This window comes from Arctopsyche grandis, chromosome 9, assembly GCF_051622035.1.
Source record: "Arctopsyche grandis isolate Sample6627 chromosome 9, ASM5162203v2, whole genome shotgun sequence".
Lineage (NCBI taxonomy): Eukaryota > Metazoa > Arthropoda > Insecta > Trichoptera > Hydropsychidae > Arctopsyche > Arctopsyche grandis.
Window position 1 is genome coordinate 10112259 of NC_135363.1, and position 22604 is coordinate 10134862.

At 34.4% G+C, this 22604-nt stretch overlaps 3 protein-coding genes across 3 annotated transcripts; 1 reads left to right on the forward strand and 2 right to left on the reverse strand.

Moving 5' to 3' along the window:
• Positions 1-776: 776 nt before the first annotated feature.
• On the reverse strand, positions 777-3423 carry Las (lipoyl synthase, mitochondrial). The gene is made up of 8 exons (XM_077437544.1): positions 3287-3423; positions 2848-3034; positions 2643-2776; positions 2398-2554; positions 1759-1816; positions 1529-1681; positions 1333-1454; positions 777-1256 (listed from the first exon to the last, which is right to left on the reverse strand). Exons 1-8 carry the CDS (start codon positions 3329-3331, stop codon positions 1021-1023), a joined length of 1092 nt encoding a protein of 363 aa, XP_077293670.1. The 5' UTR covers positions 3332-3423; the 3' UTR covers positions 777-1020.
• A 1557-nt stretch (positions 3424-4980) lies between these two features.
• LOC143917169 (transmembrane protein 184C) lies at positions 4981-13182 on the forward strand. The gene is made up of 7 exons (XM_077438584.1): positions 4981-5346; positions 9304-9543; positions 10432-10713; positions 10791-10893; positions 10980-11154; positions 11236-11478; positions 12053-13182. The coding sequence occupies exons 1-7, from the start codon at positions 5087-5089 to the stop codon at positions 12118-12120; spliced, it is 1371 nt and encodes a 456-aa protein (XP_077294710.1). The 5' UTR covers positions 4981-5086; the 3' UTR covers positions 12121-13182.
• nSMase (neutral sphingomyelinase) lies at positions 12702-15486 on the reverse strand. Its single transcript, XM_077438585.1, has 6 exons — positions 14762-15486; positions 14510-14683; positions 14246-14429; positions 14013-14167; positions 13728-13938; positions 12702-13654 (listed from the first exon to the last, which is right to left on the reverse strand). Exons 1-6 carry the CDS (start codon positions 14806-14808, stop codon positions 13214-13216), a joined length of 1212 nt encoding a protein of 403 aa, XP_077294711.1. The 5' UTR covers positions 14809-15486; the 3' UTR covers positions 12702-13213.
• Positions 15487-22604: the final 7118 nt, after the last annotated feature.

A 22604-nucleotide genomic window follows, 5' to 3' on the forward strand; every position in this document is an offset into this window, starting at 1 on the left:
CTGCCCGCGATGGATTCGTGTATAAACAAGCTAGTATATTCATGAACAAATTAAATGTGCGCTTGGACTGTAACATATAGAACCAGTAAGTTCTTTTGCTTCTCTGATACGCTGAGATTTGGAGAATCGTAACATTTGTCATTAAGCCATGTGCAATATTTTAGCGTACAATGCACGAAATTCGCTTACACACATTTTCACACACACACATACAATATCAGACACATCACGAACTATGCCTCAAAAGATTATTCCGTTTAAAATGTCAATAGAATCGAAATCAATATTTTTATATAAATCTTGGCACCATTCTACATATAATCTTATTTGAAGAAAACTTTTCATTAGCAGATTCATCAACATTAACCCTTTTACAAAAAAATAAAGAATACATTGATAGCGAAAAGTATAGCAAGAATGGTGTTGCGAACATTCGGTGTTGTTTTTAGTCTGAAATTCCAAATCCTCATTGTCATTCTGGCGACGAATGTAAATATTTAGCGAAGAGGAAGAGTCGTAGGAAAAGTATATGTAAATCCTGAAGCCGAATAAGAAACTTGCCAATACTGTTTCTTTGTTGCATGTTTATCTTGCCGCCGAGCATCTTCAACAAACTGCTCTAGCATTTCGCAGTCTAGCGATACTTTTAAAAATAAATTAATGGTCAATACTGGAAGGACTTCAAATTATGTATAAATGCAAAGTATTATGTGTAAATGAAAAAAATTTAAATGTAGCATTTTATGTACATAATATGATAAATTAAAACAAATCAATACATTCAACAAAAAATATCTATTTATTTACACAACATTACAATAAAGCGTCAATATTAATACATATACGTAATACATCCAAAGAAAAGAAATTATTTGACATATTTTTATCATGTAAATCTATTATATAATATTATATATATGTATGTACATATATTAAATTTGCTATAATTTATTGAGATTACATTTTTTACAAGTATTTACAATAAATTATACATGTACATATCTACACTAAAAAAAAACCTTATGTACTTTGATTTTTCCTATTTTTTAATATGTTTCCTATAAAGAATTCACCAGCTTTATACGAAGACCGTACTAAAGGACCACTAGCCGTATACAAAAATCCCATTTCAGACCCTTTGGTTTCCCATGCTTTAAATTTTTCAGGTGTAACATATTCTATGACTTTCAAATGTCTCTTTGTTGGTTGCATATACTGACCGAGTGTGACACAATCGACTCCGACCTCTCTCAAATCTGAAAATCACAATCCAATCAATACGAATATAATTACTAGTATAAAAAACAATTCAACAACTAGATAAAAAAATACCTCTCATAGTTTTTTCAACTTCTTCATCAGTTTCACCCAATCCTAACATAATAGACGACTTTGTAATAAGATCCGGTTTGATTTCTTTGGCAGTTTTTAATACTTTCAAAGTCTGTTTGTATCTAAGATTAATAAAAAAATTATATAAGGATTCGATTTACTATAAAAGAATTTAAACAGAATAATTTCTACAAACCCCGCTCTCATATCTCTAACAAAAGGAGTTAAATCTTCCACGGTTTCTATATTATGAGCGAAGACATCCAAACCGCTGAGTGCAATGGTTCTTACGCATTCAACATTACCCCTAAAATCTGGTACGAGACATTCAATTAATATTGAATCGTTTCTGAAAAAGCATAATACAATAAGTAAATTATAAATGAGCTATTCTTCAACATAAGTCATGTTATGAATTGAACTCACTGTCTCTTTATTTCCTTTACGGTTTCGGCGATATGTTTAGATCCACCATCTGACATATCTGAAAGCGAAAAATATGTAAATTCCATTTTTTAAGTGGCTCGTATTTTTCAGCTCAGTTTTAATAATTTTGTGGTCAGAATTTAAATTACATTCGTTATCATTTATATAGCATTGGGCAGAATTTATATTAAACGGTCAGAATACAAATGTCCAAAATGAAAACATATTAGATGGTCAGAATTTAAACTGGATTGGTCATAAATTACATGAAATCATTCTGAAAGATGGTCAGAATCATTTTTGCAATCGGCAGTAGTGTTGTTACTGCTGCAACGTTGAAGATATGCAAGTACAACTGGTCGATGTGTCATTCGCATCTCGGTTCGCCATAAATTATAATCCAATCTATAAAAAAAGATGATTTAATGCTGACTGCTCATTATTTTTGACCATTCATTACATATATTATGACCATTCATTACATATATTATGACCATTCATTACACCTATTCTGACCATATGCTATCTTATTATTCTGACCTTGAATAATAAAATTCTGGCCAAGATTCGATTTTTATTCTGACCATTTAATTTGTTGCCTCTTTTATGCACATTTTTAATATTTGACATCATGCATACCATCACGATCAACCGAGGTGAGTACTACATAGTTAAGACCCCAGTCTGATATAGCCTTTGCCGTATTTTTTGGTTCATTCGGATCCAGAGGAGGAGGAGCTCGAGCAGTCTTCACCGAACAAAATCGACAACCTCTGGTGCAAGTGTCTCCCATTAACTATAATTAAAAAAACTATATATTAAATTAACTATAATTAAACATACTACTATCATTTAAATACATGAAAATAGTTCAAAGAATAAACCATAATCGTAGCAGTTGCAGTCCCGTGTTTTCCACCGCCCCAACATTCTCCAATGTTAGGGCATTTAGCTTCTTCACAAACTGTACTAAGGTTTAATGTGCGTAATTGCTCTTTCAATTTGCTAAAATTAGGTCCTATGAAGATATAATAATGTTATTTCACATACAATATGAATATAATACACAATATTAAAAAAAAAATGTACCCATTGGAATTGTAGTTTTGAGCCATGGTGGCAGCCGCAACCTTTCGGTCTCTCCCTTTTCCCTTTTCAATTTTCCCTGATAGTCTTTCCAATCGACTGGTGGATCATCTGATACAAAATCTGCCAACCCTGGACCAGGAGGTAATTTTTCGCGGGTTGCAGTGGATTTGGAGCAACTTTGAATGGTCTGTCAATAAAAATTACATTACAATTAATATAACCTATGTATGTACATATGTATGTATGGGTAACACATTTCATAACTAAATATTAAGAAATTATCGAAGGTCATAGTGGTTACATAAATACTCAATAATATAAATATTTGGAATACGTTGAGGTTAGAGGGAAACTGAAGGACGTGATAAATGGTGCTATTTTTAATTACATATCACACTACTTTTAGGTAAATGAATTTATATTATTTATATAAACTGACCTGCAATTGAAGACGCAATTCAGCTCCAGTAGCCCGGCGTAGCATTATTGCGGAAGAAACGCTAACGCGTTATCACACTGCGAAGATACAGCTGATACGACTTACAAGATTTGACATTTGACACTTGCCCATACACTGAATTTTTCGGCCATTGATTTCTAAAATTAAAATGAATGAATTTGTTAAAAACGCGTCCAATCTGATTTATTCAAGGGAATTTAACGCATTTTACATTATAAAATTTATAAAAAAAGACAATTCTTACATTGGACAAAATTTTTCATTCGCATTTGCATTCTCGTTCAATTTCTCCTGATCATAAAAATTGCATCATTCTTTTAAATAGCATAGTGCACATCTGTAACAAGTAAAATGTATATATGTACATCACTAGAATATTTAAATGCAGAATGCCCCGAAAGTTGGGCTCCGCAACTTTCGGGGCATTCTGCATTATCGTATATATATAGCAATATATCGCACGTTCGTTGGAGAGTTATTATAACGTCCACCACTGTTGAAAAGGAATGGGGCCAGATGAATTGGGCCTTAGTAGCTAATTTACCATACAGGTGACTAAACTAAGGTGCAAGCAAAAATAACATGCATGTGTACTACACTGGGAGGCTGCAACCCACAGCCCATTTAGATGAACCGTCACTGAATGCGGCGTCGATAAATGCTTAAACTAACCTGGTTTTAGGCGACACTACTTTTCGAGAAAAATATCTCAGAACATGATTTTTCCCGGTATCTACATATGTATGTGCATGTCTCATGGTCAATGAAATTTGAATTAACGAGAGAATCTCTCGTCAAGTGCAGATAGATAGTCCAGCGAAGTCAAGGGTTTGCCGTATTAAGAATTGTGGCGAGGACCAAACGTGGGTAAAGGAGGACTGGGGCGATCCGTGCTCAACCAATGCCTGCAGAATAATAACTGAGAAACTCCCATTCTCGGGTTTACCTAGTGGAATCCCCCTTCTGAGTAGAAGTAGGAGTGGAAGCTTTACCATTGGTCAACCCCATCAACTTTATATACGAACGGGTATACAGATTATTCCGTAAAACGCGATCTCGCGCAAGTCACTAAAATCTCGATCACGGAACATCTGGCAATCGAGGTCTCGTTAGAACAATATTTCGCGTGAATAATTTTGATTGATGGAGTTTTTGGGTGCCAGATGTTCCGTGGTCGAGATTTTAGCGACTTACGCGAGATCACCTTTTGCGGAATAATCACCGAACCATGCGAACGACATAAAGAGTATTTATAACCAGGCGCGGCTCGTGCATAAGAACTGCGGCGCTACAGCACCCCCAGAAAAAATTCAAAAAAATCACATTTGTATACATTTACAACTTGTGAATATAATTTAAATAAGAATGATTATTTATTTGACATAATCATTATTGATGAGTATGTCAAATATATCTAAATACAAGTTGTAAATGCAATTTTTTTGTAATTTTTCTGGGGGTGCTGCAGCGCCGCAGTTCCTATGCACGAGCCGCGTCTGTTTATAACAAATTTATAGCCGTTTTGCTCAAAAGTGACTCATAATAATATTAAATAAAAAAAAATGCACATTCATTAAGCCCGAACCAGTCACAATCTGAATACCAAATGTGTTGTCAAAGTGCGCATCTATTGTCCGAGCGCAAAAAATAGTAGCCGCTAAAGTAGGCGTTTGGTCCTACATTTGGTTGTATAGAAGAAACGTCACAATCAGCTGTCAGTGTTAGGGGTGTGGGCGGGGTGGGCGGTGGCGACCGTTGGATGATCGGCGATTGGCGAGGATGTGCGTCTGCGGAGTTCGAGTGTGCCGGCAATGGCGCGCCTGGCTGCGGCCTCTCTGCGCCATCGTCTACTTCCTAGTGGTCGTGACTCTCGTCCCGATCCTCGTCACCAACTCCGTGCACAACGGATTCCCCAAAAGAGACCAGGCGGCTCTCATCGGGGGCGCTTTCGTGCTGCTCGCCATCCCCATCTCCATCTGGGAGATCATCCAGCACATGGTCTACTACACTAAACCGAACCACCAAAAGCATATTGTCAGGTAACAATCATACTCTCTCCATATTATGTACATACTAAACAGCCACAATTGCGAACTAAAAAGTACCTCTTTCAAATAAGATAGAAGACCACCTATCGCCGAATTCGTAATCTCCAAATATGCATGTGAATACTTATGTGTATGTGTGCTATGATTCATTATGAATAGGCATGACTATTTTGTTTCGACAAACAATATTGTAACTAAGGTAGGCTTACATTTTTGTACATATGTCAATTATGTCTTGAATCTTTAGGAAAATATCATACTACCAGACAATCGATTGTTTTACAAGGAAAGTATCACCCTTAGAAAATACTTATACACACATATATGATGTGTAATGGTAAAAATTACGTTAGCACGCAAATTTTTTTTTTTTGTATCACTGAAATCATCTTTTTGAATTGAGAACGCAACTGAGAGAACTCGTCGTAATCATGAGAATCCTTAGTATCCTTCCACAGTTTATGTAAGGAATTTTTAATGCATAAAGATACGAATCAATTCTGCCGTGAACCATTTAGGATCAACTCTTCCGATTTGAAGATGATTTTTATTGAAACATTTATCAAATGATGAATGCACTATTTCCTTAAAGATTAACACAGCAATGTATACGTCAGAACACTCTTAAAGTATTACTTTAGTATGCGGTCTACCTTCACATATCTATTGTAGTATGCGATCTATTTTCACGTTTTTATCTTAATATGCGGTTTCACTGTTTCAGTTCTCACGTGTGACACTGAGACTGAATAATGAATAGGGCCAACCTTAACTTAACCTAACCTATCCTGACCCTTAAATAAATACATAGGTGTTGGCTGCTAAGATATCTTTTTTTTTTAGTTTTATTTCATCAATGTTTTCACGAAAAAAAAACATATCTTAGCAGCCAACACCTATTTATTTAAGGGTCAGGATAGGTTAGGTTAAGTTAAGGTTGGCCCTATTCATTTAAGATTTGGTTAAGAGATATGTATCTGCTGACGATATTTTGATAGAAATGCTTCGACAATATTATGGTGCGGCAGGAAAAAACAAAAATTGTAATAAACATTTCGTTGCTACGATACAAATAAAAAAAAATAGTCGACTGCGATTCAAAGGTAGATCGCATGCTAAGGTAGATCACATATTAAAGTAGCACCTCTTATTGATTCCTAAAAGCATTATTAATATTATTTACAACGATCAAACTAAAAAGTTCACACTCACATGAAATTTCATCGTTTAAATTAAGTGATTCGGTATTGACATCCCCCACAGTAATTATGTTTTTATTTCCCATACATATGTATGCAAACTTCTTGGAGCTATTTAAAAAAATGCATTAGAAATTACCGGAGTTTGTGAACGAGGAAAATATAAAACACAGATAAAAATTGTCTCATGAGCAGGCTCAACAGAGACCCAAGGATTTTCTCCGATTGTGTCCAAGAGAGGAAGACGACGCACAAATCTAATTGCATCGATTCGAACAGTAACTATAACATTACCTCCGCTGGAGCCACGATCTCTTCGAAACACCAAGTATCTAGTGTCAAATAATTCTGAATTCTTCACAGAATCAGTGAGACAAGTTTCCATCAGTGTAATTTAATCAATATCTTGCGCTAACACCGCAGATAAACAAGTTGATTTTTTAGAGTTAATGTCCATAACATTCTGGTAGTATAATACAAATGACTCACTAACCCACACCCGATTCTTTCGTATCATAGCAGAGTTGGAGTTGAAATCGTAAAAAATTAACTAACTAAAAATTGACTGCTTTTTATTATAACATATTTTCTTTAATTAATAGTATTAGGTACGGTTGTCAGGCGTCCCGATTAATCGGGATTGTCACCAGTATTAAGTCTCGTGTCCCGAACAAACCTCTCGGGACGCCCAAATGTCCCTGTTTACTACTTCCTTTTATGTTTTTTAACTCGGAATTTACATAAACTATAAACAAAAAGTCGATGTCTGGACCAGACAGTCTGGTGGTAAACACTGCAGCAATATTCAACAATTAACTATTTGTCTCTGTCTTATACTTTCTGGAGAACTATGTGTAGAAGGGAGACAAAAAATGTGTATCAGTCATCAATCAATTTATCTTGAATCGATAATTTTATCACACTCAGAATGATTCATCACACGCAGACGCGGAATAGACGCCGTCAGAACAGAAAGACTAAAAGATTTCTGTTATTTTGCTAATATTGAATATAAAAAGCTGAAGAAAAAGCACCAAATACCTTATTAGATTTTTTCACTAATCTTCTCAGTGAAGTCTATCTTTTCATTTACATATATTAAAAATAGAAGGAAAAAAAATCAATTATAGATATTCTATAATATTATCACTTCAATTGAAAACATATCTATAGAAAAGTCAAAGATCTGATTTTTTTGGGGGGGGGGGGAGTATGCGTCCCGGTTTGACTTGCATGAAATCTGACAACCCTATATTAGGGTATGTCTCAACTAGAGTCTCCAATTTTAATGAAGTAAATCCACTAATAAATTTAAATTTAATAATTTCTGTATAAAAATCATAATTTTAAATAAATAAAATCGTTTAATGCAGGTATTTGATGTTTTCTGGCCAAAACCAAATGTTTCCTCTGTCTCATCCTTTTTTACTTTATCTATGTTTTTTTATTCTCATTTTTCGCATTGACTTATTTATGTATGAAATTCATACACATACACTATTAATGTATTTACTTTTTATTTATACCTGTTTCATTACCAATAATTCAATAAATTTGGGTTACATGTCAGTTTTTAATGATTTTCAAATTCCTATATTTTTTTTATATTTCGAAAACCGCTATTATTTTTACTACTAACAATTTTATACGTTAGCAAAAAAAGTGGATCTTACTAAAATCGTTCAAGTCTGAGTTCTGAATTTTGATCAGACTCCACAGCCCTGGTTTTTACTACTGGATAATTCACTTTGAATTTCACTATGAAGAGTTTTTACCTTTTCCATATTATAACTTGTTTTATTTTTATTTATTTCTTTTAAAACAAGAGTTATTTTTTTACAAGCCTATTCCATGTTTTTATATTTGAATTTAAATCCAAAGGGAAAAAAATCCCTCTTTTGTATTTAAAGAAGAAAAATATACATTGAAAAACACAGCACAACTCAACACGCAATATTAAAAAAAAAACATAGTTGAAAAAATTAAAAGTATCTTTGGGAAACAATAAACAATTTGAAATCTGCGACTTCAAACTAAAAACACACAAAAAACAGGTAACAATTAAAAAAAAAAGAAGAGCCAAAACCAACAACCACTTATGTATATATCCAATATAATAATAAGCGTCCACTTTGCATTTTATAAGATTATTTTAATGACTACGTAATTAGACAACAATATACTTTCCATGTTGTAGAAGAATCTATGCAAGTGTCGGCATTGCTTATTCATATTCATAACATCGAACTTGACACCTAAATTGAATTTTTTTACAATGCAATTTATACTATTCATATTTACTATATATGTATGTATGTGAACACACTGTGTAAACATCGCAATGGGATGTGCAATAATATCAATTAATTAATGTTTTCATTTTAGTTCAAACGAATCGCAATGTAATTCGCTACATAGTTGAGTAATCACACACATGCATATATTTATATATCTCTAATTGCAATACCGATTTTATCAAATTATCACTAGCTATAACACTCACTTCCAGTCTTTGAAAATAATCAAAAGAATTCACAATTATAAACAAAAAAAATATATCACAATTGAACAACTGCGGTCATTCTATTTGCCTAAGTTAGGTGATAACCTTGTCTTAACTACTATACAAAAAGAAACAAATTTCCATTATCACATACGTATGTATGTATATATAAAAAAAACAATGACTGTGCGAAAAACCTCTGCCATTTATATTCAACACTGAATTCATTATTTAAAATAATTTCAGAATATTATGGATGGTGCCGATCTACGCCTTCAACGCCTGGCTAGGCTTACAGTTTCCAGAACAATCGATCTACATGGACTCGATGAGGGAATGCTACGAAGCTTACGTCATCTACAATTTCATGAAATTCCTCCTCAATTATCTAAACGAAGACGCCGATCTGGAAGCCTCCCTCGAATCAAAGCCACAAGTGTACCATTTCTTTCCTTTATGCTGTTTGACTCCCTGGGAAATGGGACGGTATATTATCATTTTATTTTATTCATAGATATAGAATACATAGATACGCCCTGACGCTCTAAGCCGATCACCCTGTTGGTGCATGCACACACAAAAGAAAGTACAGTGCATGTACACTCTCTCTCAGTAGCTAGTTAGCTTCTAAGTCGGAAGGTTGATTGACATTTTTCGAAAATGCCAACGTATTCAGTGAAATTGTGTTACAATTACTCAAGAAAACATAAAAAGGCGGATGGCATCACATATCATAAGTAAGAATTAATATATAATGTCTTCAATTATAGTAGTATTTTAACATATAATGAAATATCAGCGCGATTTATGTAGTGTTATATGCAGTGATGGAACAGCGGTCGATAACCTCTGCCACAGATGTCTCTACATGCACGCGTATATCTTGTTGGCACTGAAGGAAATTCAGAAATCGACATTAAGTTTAAAACTACAAACAATGAACTAAATATTAAAGTGTCAGCTTTAAAATTGATCCTTGTGGAAGTTACTAATGTTTAAATATTGTAATAGTTAATGATGGTTTTATTATAGTAACATACATTTGTAGTTTAATATAGTGTGTATAGCTAAATTTTTTTTTCTTAATATGGCTTTATTAGTTTGGTTTACTGTCACGCGGAGTGTCCAATAAAATAAAACTTCAGTGCATGTACACATGTACATAAACTGGTTGCTTTTTTGCGTTCCTTCCTTTTTCACCACTTCCCCGCTAGTTAAACCCCCCACACCCCTCAGATAGTGGCGACAAGATCTCCAACGAAATTTGTATGTAAAGGCATATCTAGGTTATTCTACATCTATGTATTTTATCGCATTGTCTTTGTGGAGTATTGTTTTTTTATATACATATATATTTGCGTATTTTTTTCGCAGAGAATTTGTCCACATGTGTAAACACGGAATTTTGCAGTATACCGTCGTTCGACCGGTAACCACCATAATATCGGTCATATGTGAGCTGAGTGGAGTTTACGGAGAGGGAGATTTCAAATGGGACGTTGCTTTTCCATATATGATAGCTATGAATAATTTGTCTCAGTTCGTGGCTATGTACTGTCTGGTATTATTCTACAAGGCCAATTCTACTGAACTGAAGCCTATGAAACCGCTCGGCAAATTTTTATGCATCAAAGCTGTTGTGTTCTTTTCGTTCTTGTGAGTCCTATAAAACATGAGCTATGCTAAATATAATAATTTACCATAAAATTAATTTATATTCATTGAATTTTCAGTCAAGGAGTTATCATTAACATATTGGTGTATTATAATGTTATATCTTCGATTTTCAATACAGACGATCACGACACTATTAAAACCATTTCATCAAAGTTACAAGTATGTATAAAAATGTATAAAATATCTTCTCTTGAGTGTATGTATGTGTACTTGTTCAATAATACGTTGAAATTTGATCAATACAGGATTTCTTCATATGCATAGAAATGTTTCTGGCTGCAATCGCTCATCATTACAGCTTTTCTCATAAACCGTATGTCTTATCAGGCGAAGATGCTCCCACTTGTTGCGGTGCATTTATATCAATGTTAGATATGTCCGATGTTAAAAGTGACATATCGGAACATTTCGGAGTTGTCAGTAAGTACTATACTAAATCAAATTTATTATTATGTTATATTAAGTTATAGTTTTTAAATTCATCATGTATTGCACATACAGGTAGTTCGTTAAGTAGACGCTTAAGAGGAAAAACAGCATATCACCTGGCAAGAGGGGAGGATGAGAGTTCGAGACTTGTCAACGATGCTGGGCCGTCTACGTCCAGCGTGAACACGTCTATCAACAGCCCAACTGATGAAGTCTTCACGCCGACTGATGCTGATGTACTTATACGGAGCACATACGGATCGACGGGCAATACCGATCCTCTGTTAAAGGACAACCCAGACGTGAATGAAACGAGTAAAAGTTGCTAAAAAATAATCCACAATTAGCAGTTATAATGTGATAAATTTTATTATAGTATTTTTCATTAAATACATTATATGTATTTATTTTTATATATAGAAATGAAAAAAAAATTGAGGAACTGTTTTAGTTATAGATATAATTCCATAGTTGGTGAAAAGAAGGCTTGCAAGAAAGTTTGACCAAAGTGTTAAAAATTTGTTATTTTCTGTAAGCAGTTTGACAGGACAAGTAGATAATACCTTATCGTTTGTATTGTTACATAAGTTTGTATGTATGTATGTCTGCGAATCATATTACTTAATAAAAGTATTTTCGATTTGATCTCGGTGATATGATAATAATTATCAATCATAGTTAAAATTTGTAATGTGTTACATCAGCTACATATGTATGTGTATCTCATTTTTGACAATGTAGCGAATTCCTACAATCAATTTTCATAGTCGTACTTTTTGATGTGGTCCCTGATTTTTTCAGTCTATTCGTAATCTTAGAAATGTTCAATTGTATATGTTTACACTCTAGAATCTTTTTTAACGTTATGGTTAAATGAACTATTTTTTAGATTCAGGAGATCCACATGGAACCTCCGCTCACTCCAGAATATCTGATCTACTGTGTACCTCATTATAAAGGACAAGTTGCACAGCATAGCCTCTCCGATCCGTTAGTTTGTCTATTTTCTAGACACTTATGTAAAGGTCTACCCGGGCGTATCTATTGTTTACGCACGAACTCACCCAGGTCTGTGAGAACTCCATCGCATCCTCTGTTACTGGGTCCCGTTAGCCTAATACTTACTGGGTCCCGGTAGCCTAATCCGGGGTGTCCACTGTCCATCCACAAATCATCTACTTGGACAGTGATTATTCTCTCTCATGTTCCCAAGTTACAAATACATTTCCAATTGTTGGATTGGATTGTAGAAGTGTAGCATATGGAGTTTAGAAGCTGTATATATGTAACTACTTGCGAGCACCGATGAAACTATATTTTCGTCTTTAGAAATATATCGTCGGTAATACTGCATAGCCACAATTACTGTTTGCAAATTCTGTAGTTTCCATTTTGTACTATAACGAATTATTGATATATTTTTCAATTGATCTTATTGATAAAAAGATATGTAAGCCTTATTAATTGATAAAAAGAGTGCTAAAACGGATATAGGATATATTATTATATGTATAATTAAAAAACAAATATTTATTCGAATCTTCATTTAATCTTAAGAAAGTATCAGTAATTCTAATTTTATACATAAAATATTTTGTAAAAAAAAAAGAACACATATTCATTTACACTTATTTTGTATTATACTACTTGTGAGCATTTAGTGGAAGGAGCAATACAATTTAATTATTGTCAATAAAAATAATTTGAATGCTCATAATTTAATAAATAATATAAAAGTTTTCAAAAAACCTACTATTACATCTTATATTATTATTTACCTTGTCCATTTTTATATATTATTATTGGGAATATATTGAAATACTGTTATCCATTATGCGATACTTAAAAAGCTAATAAATTCATATCATATATGTTTGTATTATATTATATATGTAATCGAAAGCTATAAATGTATGGCTCAATTCTCATTATTGTACTATATATGGAGTTGATGCTAAGCACTGAAAAAATTTGAATTTTGAACTTGTGAATTTTAGAATTAAATATTATGTGACTGAAAGAGTTTGTGTTGTTTCCTTGAGAAAATATTTCAAATTTTATTTTTTTTAATTAAGTTATTATAAATAATTTCCATTGCTTTCTCTCCAGATAATACTCCATTCCATTCTATACGGTTCCAAACAGTTCCCATAATCAAAAAGTAAAACATCACTGCCACCAATAACAATCTCGGCAAGTCTACATAAGTCCGTTCGGCCATTCCAACGGTACTTAAAAGCAAAAGGAAAAGGCTCATAGCGTAGATCAAATACTTCCGAGCAGAATATCGAAGAGTAGTCATGGCATCGTGGCAGACTGATATAGCTTCATTTAAAGCAGATATGTAACCTTCGTCGGATTTTCTTATAAAGTTCTGATTTTTCGCTTTGGTGACGAGTAATTGAGTCGAAACTGCTTCATGATCCGAGTAAGAAAACTGACAACTGGGTACATTGCCTAAAAGGGGTAAATCATATCGATCGACGTGGGCCTAAAAAACCAATAAAAAAATCAAAGAAAGTAACATTATTAAAACCACTCTTATTAAAATATTCATGACTTACAATACTATTTGGACCAGTATGATAAAGAACATAATCAATTCTTTTCCCATCCGGATTTCGTTTACTTTCCACAGGGTCAGTATAACTATTGCAAGCCCTTTCGTTTGTCCCTAAAACAACGCTTCCTCTTGCTTTTTTCTCATCATCCAAATTCGATCCTGGTTTATATTCCAAGCAAGAATCTTTAAGTCGACCGGTTTCACACATCAATCTGAAAATTTCACGCATTATCTTTATCATCGCACTAAAAATATATATACATATATACAAATAATAAAGAAAAACCTGAAGGCTAAATCTGTAGGTTGCGTATTCAAATCACCAGCTAAAATTACAAGATCGGCACAAGACGAGGTCATTTTAATGAACTCTGCTGTGTTGAAAGCTTGCAAAACTCGGTGAGCTAAATATATGTCTTCGGTGCTATACTCTGCATGTAACTATCGAAAGATGATTATTCATTAAACACAGATCAACTATGTACATAAGTAAAAATCACGATTAAGTGAATAACTAACATGAGCAGAGTAAACGTGAATGTTTAAATCTTTATACTTTACTCGGCAATAGCCGACTCCTTTTCCACCAAACCAATCTCCGTGATGTATCATGTGTATGTAACCGTTCAAAGGCCAAGCATGGAAGAATACTTCTTCAATAGGCCATCTTGATAGTATGCAAAGTCCAGATCCACACACACCACTGAAAATATATTATTTAATCAAAATCTTTAGCATTATAGTGATGGATGAATATCAGGTTCAAGTAATTAGACGACTTACCTGTAAAAATAATGGGAATAGGGTAAAACGTTTTTAGCTGTATCTCTCATTAAAAAATAATCGCTTTCGTCCCAAACTTCTTGAAGACACACAATATCGTGAACGCCTTTCGATAAATATGTTGAGATAGCTTCCATTCTTTCCTTTCGGTTTTTCGATATGAAAGGGATACCCCTACAATTTACATTGTTTAATACACGTTAGACAATTAACAATTTCGCAAATTTTTATTCAATTTCAACATATACGAACCAACAATTGAGTGTAAAAACATTTACTAAAATTTTTTCGTCCGCCATGATTACAACTAATCGAAACAATACATTTATGAATGTGTCAAAGAACTGTCATATGACAAAGCCTTAATAATCAAAAAATAGTCCATGTATTTTAACGTAATGAATTTCCTAAAAATTATAAAATTTAACATTCATATACTTACCAGTGGCGTGCCGTAGAAATTTTGGTACTAATTATATGAGCCGTTATATTTGAAAGTGTCAAAAGTCCACTTTTCTTCATTTCGAGAAATATTTCGCAAAACATTAAATATAATGTTTTGCGTTTAACAATATTTAAAAATACTGGTGGCCTGTAATACATTTATTCTTCTTTTTAGAGATTCTGGACATATAGAAATACAAGAAGTGATTTTGAGAATTAAGTCAAACAGAAATAGTGTTTTTGAGATTGAAATTTGAACTTCCGCCACTTTCAAATATTGTTCAGACTACTTGTCTGATGGTCGGCTTTTGTGGCCTTACGACCCACGATTTGGCCGATGTTTTTTGGTGCTGACCACCCTGGTCAGCTCACACCAGTCGAGCGCCAAACGCCGCCGCTTCAACCTTGTGTTTTTACGTGGCTCGCTCCTCGCCATCGAATCACCAGCTAGAGGCTGGTGTTGTTTGACGATACTTTGAGACCAGCTCCAGTATCCGTCCGGTGTGCACCAGAGGAAGCCTGGTCTGTCTTCGTACCGATCACAATGTCACATTGCGATCGCCCAAAAGACAAGTTTTGTCATGAAAATCGCGAATACGGAATATTTGGCAATCGAGTTCTCGTTAGTATGATAGTTATCGTTAATATGATGGATTTTTCTGCTGCCAGATGTTCCGTTATAGAGATTTTAGTGACTTAGGCGAGCGCTTTGTGACCAATAATCATCGAACCCAATTTGCCATAATTTAAATTTTATAAAATATGACCGCGGCCCTTTTGGGGTCCGGGCTCTGATTATTAGCATCAGCTTATGCCATCCTTTCATCAAGCCCGCATATGTGCAATTCACACGGGTGGCGGAACTCTAGGGGTAGCCTTCAGCGAACCTAAGATTAGCCTTCCCCCCAAGAAAAACTCTTGCTCGTACTGTTTCATACAATATGCATGTTCGAGCTAAAAGCACACATGGCCGTGTTTTGGGCTCTTACGGGCGCGCGCTCATCTGCCGAAGCGCGCCAGCTGTCAAACCAGACGCTCGTGAGACTCCGATCGCGAAGGTCTTGGCGTGACTGGTCTACCCTTCCAGTCAGCGTACTCATCGGGAGCAGGTAAATTGGTCGAATGCAATACACCTAAATCAATTCACCTAATGCTATTCCACTAATGACGCTTTTACCGAAAATCTATAGACCGAATGGTAAATTCGTCTAATATCTTTATATCGAAATACAAATTCACCTAATTTCGAGTTTCAAACCAGCAGTAGCCGAGTTTCAAACCAATAGTAGTAAATTTTATTATTTAGTAATTTTTCGACGCTATATCAACAGATGACGTAGTAACAGACAGATAAATGTTATAACATTTCTTTGCAAATAGCCCTTAAACTCTATATACACCATATTGCGCCCGACAGTAGATTTAAAAAGGATTTCCCACCTAATGGCGAGTGAACTAAATTAAAGACATTGAAAAAATGAATTGCTTTTGTAGCTTTGTATTACCTTTTGCTATATATACTATTGTAATGAACGGACTTGCGCGCGTCTTTATGCAGAGGGCGTTATACGTCGTTATTCTTCCAAGAGTCGAGTTATGTAGAAACGTGGACTAACCTTGGGATAGTTATATATGTGTATATAGTCGGGGAGGTTCCTGACTGCAAGTCGTCTGCGTTGATAACAGCCTTCTCGTCGTCTCACGGCTGAGGTTTCTCCGGAAACGGCGTGAGGAATGCAGGGGAAGTTGTGCTGGGACTCAGGGGAGGGAGTGATGCTACACTCGACCTCGCGGCGGTTCTTCAGCACGGATGGTGATGGATCTCTGGGCCCCGTCTCCCCCTGGAGACGTGCACAGGAGAGATCTTTCTTCGACGGGAGATGGCGTGTGAGAGAGCGCGCGCTACATGCGCGTGCGCCTATAAAGCTTTTCCCTGGGTGGCCACTCAAAATAAAGGGCGAGTGTTGCCCTATGGGACGATGGGAAAACGTCGCGTTACATCATACTATATTATATAGCAACCATTGTACATATTTACAATAAAATTTATGATAAAATAAAGTAATAAAACGGAATAAAATAAAAAGGAATCAAAAAAGATATACAATTTTTTTTGTTGTACACATTATATCGTGTGCTATCGTTGTGTCTGGACGTGCTAAATCGTTCGCATTCTACCATGGAGGATATTGTTACTTTAAGCCAGAGAATACTCGCGGACCTTTAAAAAAAAGGATCTGGTGCCAATGTCCTTACCAAGGACAGGGTGCGATACATCAGCGACGAAATTAACAATATAGTATCCATCGCACGCGTCGCTTTCGATAACCTGGCCTCGCTAAAAATCGCTGTGGAGTCCCTCCAGACTATCCACTCTGATGTCGGCGAAATAAAGAGGATGATGCGTCGTCCCTTTCCAGCAGCTCTGGCTCCAGCTGTTTTTGTCGAACCTACGACTCTGCAATCGGGCGAGGTAACATTACGAGAACTCTCCACACTGTCAACTGAATGTAACAATACTACAGTACATAAAAAAAAACACGTGTCAGATGCCCGTATGACGTTATAGCGGCATCCTCTACCGTTTCACCTCCGCCTTATTCAGCTTCAACTTCACTCGCGTCTGCTTTAGCTTCAGCATCTACTCCTGGTTGTGCTACTGTTTCTGTTTCTGCTTCTCCTCCTCCTATAAAACCTGCGAAATCTTACAGTCAGGTCGCAGCGCTATCTTCTTCTGCTTCACCTCTGCCATCTTCAGCTTCAGCTACAGCTACACTTACATCAGCTTCTGCTTCAACATCTGATTGTGTTCCTGTCTCTTGTGCTCCTGCTTCTACTTCTACTGTAGATCCTTCAAATTCGTTCAGTCAGGTCGCTGGGACTTCTTCCGGGAGACTGCCATATACTCGTGGATCTGGTGCACCTGATAAAACTTTACCGGTAGCTACTATTCCGAAATTGAAGAATGTACATGTTTTTAATCTGGCAAATAACTGCACTTTTGATACTGTGAAACAGTTCATATTAAATCAAATTAAAAATAAAAGAATCAACGTTTCTCAGGTTACTAAAACTGACATGTGCACGTCATTTAAAATTAGTGTAGATACTGAAACTTTTAATATAATTATCAATCCTGAATTTTGGCCTATGGGTACTGGCATAACAGAATGGTTATTTCTTAAAAAAATCTCTCCTTCCTCGAAACCGATTGCCCAAACTCGTGACCCGTAACATGAAACTTTATTATCAAAATGTGCGGGGTTTAAATACCAAACTCAAGGAATTCTACAACAACGCCGCTTCTAGATCTATTGACGTCCTTGCTATTACTGAAACATGGCTAAACTCGTCTGTACATGATGCCGAAGTACTTGACAGCAGTTTCAATATATATCGCTATGATAGATCTACCAGAGGTGGTGGTGTTCTTCTAGCAGTTAAAAATGCAAATATTATTTCTGTTGAAAGACTTAGTCATCTAGAGGACATTCATGAATGTGTATGGCTGAAACTAAGATTTGTTAACATTCCTTTTTTTATATATATATGTACTATTTATTTTCCACCAAGATCTCCACCAAATATTTATAAGCGATTTTTTGATTTAATTATATCTAATTACACTGAGCAACAAAAAAAAATACCAGAGCGGAGACTAGCCAATCTTTACTAAGTTTGACCCACTGAATTCGAATATGATATTGATTTTTGTTGGTGGGTGATCGTTTACGAGATATGAGCGTTTAAAAAAATCCGCGATTTTTACAGTTTTTTAGCTTTTGCGGTCTTTAACTCAAAATTTAGGATTGTTACGCTCAAAGTGAGTATTGGAATCAATAGTCAGATATTTTTCCTATTAATTTTTATATTTCATTGCTTTAAAATACTTCTAATTAATTGTCTAGCGAATTTTAAAAGTCAAAAATATATTTTTTTTACGGATTTTTTCTCCGTGCTATTTTGCGTTCATTTGCCCACTTTTTTATTTCACCACATTTATAAGGATTGGTTTTCTATCCCAATATATTTTTTTTTTTATCTAAACGTACTAACTCGAGTGGTTTTTGAGTAAGAAAGATTTTCGTTCAGTTCCCGTATGCTTATAACAGATGCGTTTGTGCAAGCGTTTCCACATTGAGAATATCTGTGATAGGGCAACAAAAATCCTTGGATTCGTAATCCGTAATTCGTCCGAACTAGGGCTCACTGCCATTCGTCTCTTATATTGTACATTAGTTCGCAGTGTGCTCGAGTTTGGATCCATTATATGGTCTCCCTATCAACTTCGTTACTCTCTAATGTTGGAACGAGTCTAAAGGAAATTCCTTAGATTTACCAATTTATAATAAACATTTTCATGTAATAAAAACTCATGGGTGGTATTACAGATAGTCAACTTATTACAGACAACACAAAACACATATATGTATGTATAACTGTCGCAAATTCTTTTCAATATATGAATAATCAATATGTAAAACAACTAACGTTAAAGAAAATTGACTATTGTATCAAGTCATGTAACAAAAATACTCTTGTTTGAAGCTATAGAAGTTTTTTACAAAAAATTTGGTACGTATATAAACGAAAAGACGTTTGCTAATTTCAATGACCATCTCTTCTCCACCGATCATGGTATTTGCTTGTTCTATTAGCGACACCACACAGACCCTAAGTAAATAATGATTTCAATCAATAACTGTAGCTTGTGACATGTCTAATTGTTTCGCACAAAATTTAATGCTTATCAGCTCATTCACATAGCGATAAATAAAATTTAACATTGGAAAGAGTTTAAAAATTTGAAGCCACATATTTTTTCGAATTCCTTTTTTAGTTCAGAATTTAATATCACATTTATAATTGGGTTTCAAGCGTGGAGCTAGGATTCTAAACGTACATTAAATCCAAATTTCAGTTCTAAATATACTAGAACGAAAAATTTAAAAATAACGTGGTATAAGTAATATTTATCAATAAATTATGGAATTCAGCATTTTTAATCTTGACATATTCTCTAAAGCAGATTGCTTCCCTGCGACGATAACTATGAACGAAACAGCTCCCATATCAAATTTTGCTAACACAAATGTGATACTGTTCCATTAGTTGTCGCATAAATCTACTAACAACAAATTTATTTGTTGTTAGCATATTCTCGGCTCGATGAGTAGGGCAAACGGGTCCTCGGTAGTTTCCACAGTTATTCCATCACTTTCCTCTTCAGAAATAATTTTCCAATGTCTAAAAAAAAATCATTACCTTATTTGATCCCATGTTGTCAAAGCTTAATAAATAAAATAAGTAGGGTGAAATTGATTATATTGAGTAATGAAATGTTTCGTGCTTTTCTAGGATAATGTGATTGCAATTGCGAAATATAACTTCACTTAAATCATACGTGTACTTCATATTAATGGTTGTGGTTGGTGAGAACAACTGCAGGAAAGTTTTCCTAGTGTTTAATTAATTATTACATTAAATAAAATAGTGAATTTGGAATTTTTCTAAAGTACAATATTCTAAATGAATTATTACTGGTATGAATTATTTCAAGTTTTATGGAGTGATTGGGCATACAATATAACTGTATAAATGAAAGTATTGAATTTTGACATGTTACATTTCAGCACAAATAAAAGTTGCATATTATATATTTTCTTGAAATGTTCATTATGAGTATAACAAAAGTACATTTAAATGATAAAAAAGAGCCTCGTAAAAAAGGCTTCATTTTGACTATAGAACAAATGTACGACTTTTGCCGTGCAGAATCAACAAGACTTGAGTATGCATTGCAAAAAATATTTTGATTTTTCAATGGAGAAGTTATCTGAATACCAAAATCCATCCTAATTCATCTAACATACTTCTAATACTCTTAAATCTACTCACATTCAAAATACCTCTCATAGCTTTATTCTGTATTATTTGCATTTTTTCTAAATCTTTGCTTATTCTATATATATTTATATTTATACTGTATTTTTTGCATTTTTTTAAAGGTTGCTCCAACGAACCCGAGTACTAGAAAAGAAATTGTCTTGCCACACAAATACACAATCACCGAAACCGGGGAAAATTTCCTAATGTTGGACTCTGGACTCTTACAATACATGGCTTGGAAAACAATGTGGCGATACCATTAGTATACGATACCTTTATTACCAAATAAAACGCAGCAGACGTACGCCACATTGTTTAAAGAAGTGAAGAAATCCGTCACCAAGATCAATAATGACTGATTTTGAAGTAGCAGTCATAAATGCCATCCGATCCGAGCTACCACTCACTGTGCATCGTGGCTGCTTCTTCCATTTCAGTCAATGCATATACCGACGGATACAAGAAAGTAGCCTACAAATAAGGTTCCGAGAAGATGCAGAGCTGGCACTAACTTAAAATGCTACCGGCTTTGGCGTTCGTTCCGGCAAACGAAGTAGTTGCCACTTCCGAGTATTTGGTCAATACATCAACATTCCCCGAAGAGATCCAGCGTATCGTCGACTACTTCGAGGATACGTGGATCGGCCGCCCGCAATCTGGACATCACAGCGTCCGCCATATTTCGCACACGAAATTTGGAACTGCTTTGCAGGTGTGCAAGATGGTCTTTTAAAAGGCTGGCATCGGCGTTTTCATACACAGGTATCGGCTGACCATCCTAATATCTGGAAATTTATTTCTGCCCTGAAGAAAGAACAACGGTTTAATGAAATACAAATAGAGCAGTCACTAAGTGGAATACAATCCAGCAACCCACGTAGAGTTTATAGAGATTATGCGAACAGACTCTCGAGGTTGGTCGAGAATTATAGGAGCAACTCCAGCGTTCTCGATTATTTACGTGGGATTGATTAAATACTGTGTTTTCTTTGATTTATTTTCAGTGCGTTCCAGTAAATTCTTATAATGTAAATATGTTATATGTATATGCATATACATATATATATACATATATAAATATATATATATATATATATATATATATATATATATATATATATATATATATATATATATATATATATATATTTAAACTTTCATAATTATTGTGTATTAAAAAAATCTCAAAAGACTATTTCTTTCAATTTTAAAAATGTTACTGTGTACTTTTTATTCCCATTATTTAAATAATTAATATATATATTTACTTTTTCTTTATCATAATTTTCAACTTCAGCAAGTGGAGACTCTTGTCTTCTACAATCTAAGACTAATTGTCGCCGGAAGATAAAGAGTGATATATATTTTCTAGTTTGTTTCCGTTCAATTTCTTGTTTGAAAATAAATTTGAAATGTTGTTCAGTAAAACTCAAAGATTGTTAATGATAACAATGCCAGCTGTTCTCTAGAGTAAGTATCAAATGAAACACAATGTTTCCACAAATCTTTGACTTTTTCTAGTGTTCGGGTAAAAAGTATATATCTATGTATATAAGAAAAAGATTAACAGAGTACATATGTATAGTAAAAGTGTATTTACCAGTTGTAATATATTCTGATTAGTCACAATATGTTTCATCTATCCCAAATATAATAGTTACTTTATATGACAATGGATTTAAAATATGACTTATCGGAATTAGTCGATATGTAAAATGGTAAGTGTTCATCGTATGACATTTCTTCGCTGAATTCCGTTTCT

What these genes read in the sequence shown, in the direction of transcription:
- Las (XM_077437544.1), bottom strand. Translation starts at nt 3,331, where the DNA reads ATGCTACGCCGGGCTACTGGAGCTGAATTGCGTCTTCAATTGCAG. An exon ending in AATTGCGTCTTCAATTGCAG is followed by an intron (nt 3,035 to 3,286) that starts GTCAGTTTATAT and finishes TTTTATTGACAG; the next exon opens with ACCATTCAAAGTTGCTCCAA. An exon ending in GTTAGAGATATGAGAGCGGG is followed by an intron (nt 1,455 to 1,528) that starts GTTTGTAGAAAT and finishes TATTAATCTTAG; the next exon opens with ATACAAACAGACTTTGAAAG.
- LOC143917169 (XM_077438584.1), top strand. Translation starts at nt 5,087, where the DNA reads ATGTGCGTCTGCGGAGTTCGAGTGTGCCGGCAATGGCGCGCCTGGCTG. An exon ending in CACCAAAAGCATATTGTCAG is followed by an intron (nt 5,347 to 9,303) that starts GTAACAATCATA and finishes AAATAATTTCAG; the next exon opens with AATATTATGGATGGTGCCGA. An exon ending in CCCAGACGTGAATGAAACGA is followed by an intron (nt 11,479 to 12,052) that starts GTAAAAGTTGCT and finishes ACTATTTTTTAG; the next exon opens with ATTCAGGAGATCCACATGGA.
- nSMase (XM_077438585.1), bottom strand. Translation starts at nt 14,808, where the DNA reads ATGGCGGACGAAAAAATTTTAGTAAATGTTTTTACACTCAATTGTTG. An exon ending in TATTCCCATTATTTTTACAG is followed by an intron (nt 14,430 to 14,509) that starts GTAAGTCGTCTA and finishes ATATATTTTCAG; the next exon opens with TGGTGTGTGTGGATCTGGAC. An exon ending in CCTACAGATTTAGCCTTCAG is followed by an intron (nt 13,939 to 14,012) that starts GTTTTTCTTTAT and finishes TGAAATTTTCAG; the next exon opens with ATTGATGTGTGAAACCGGTC.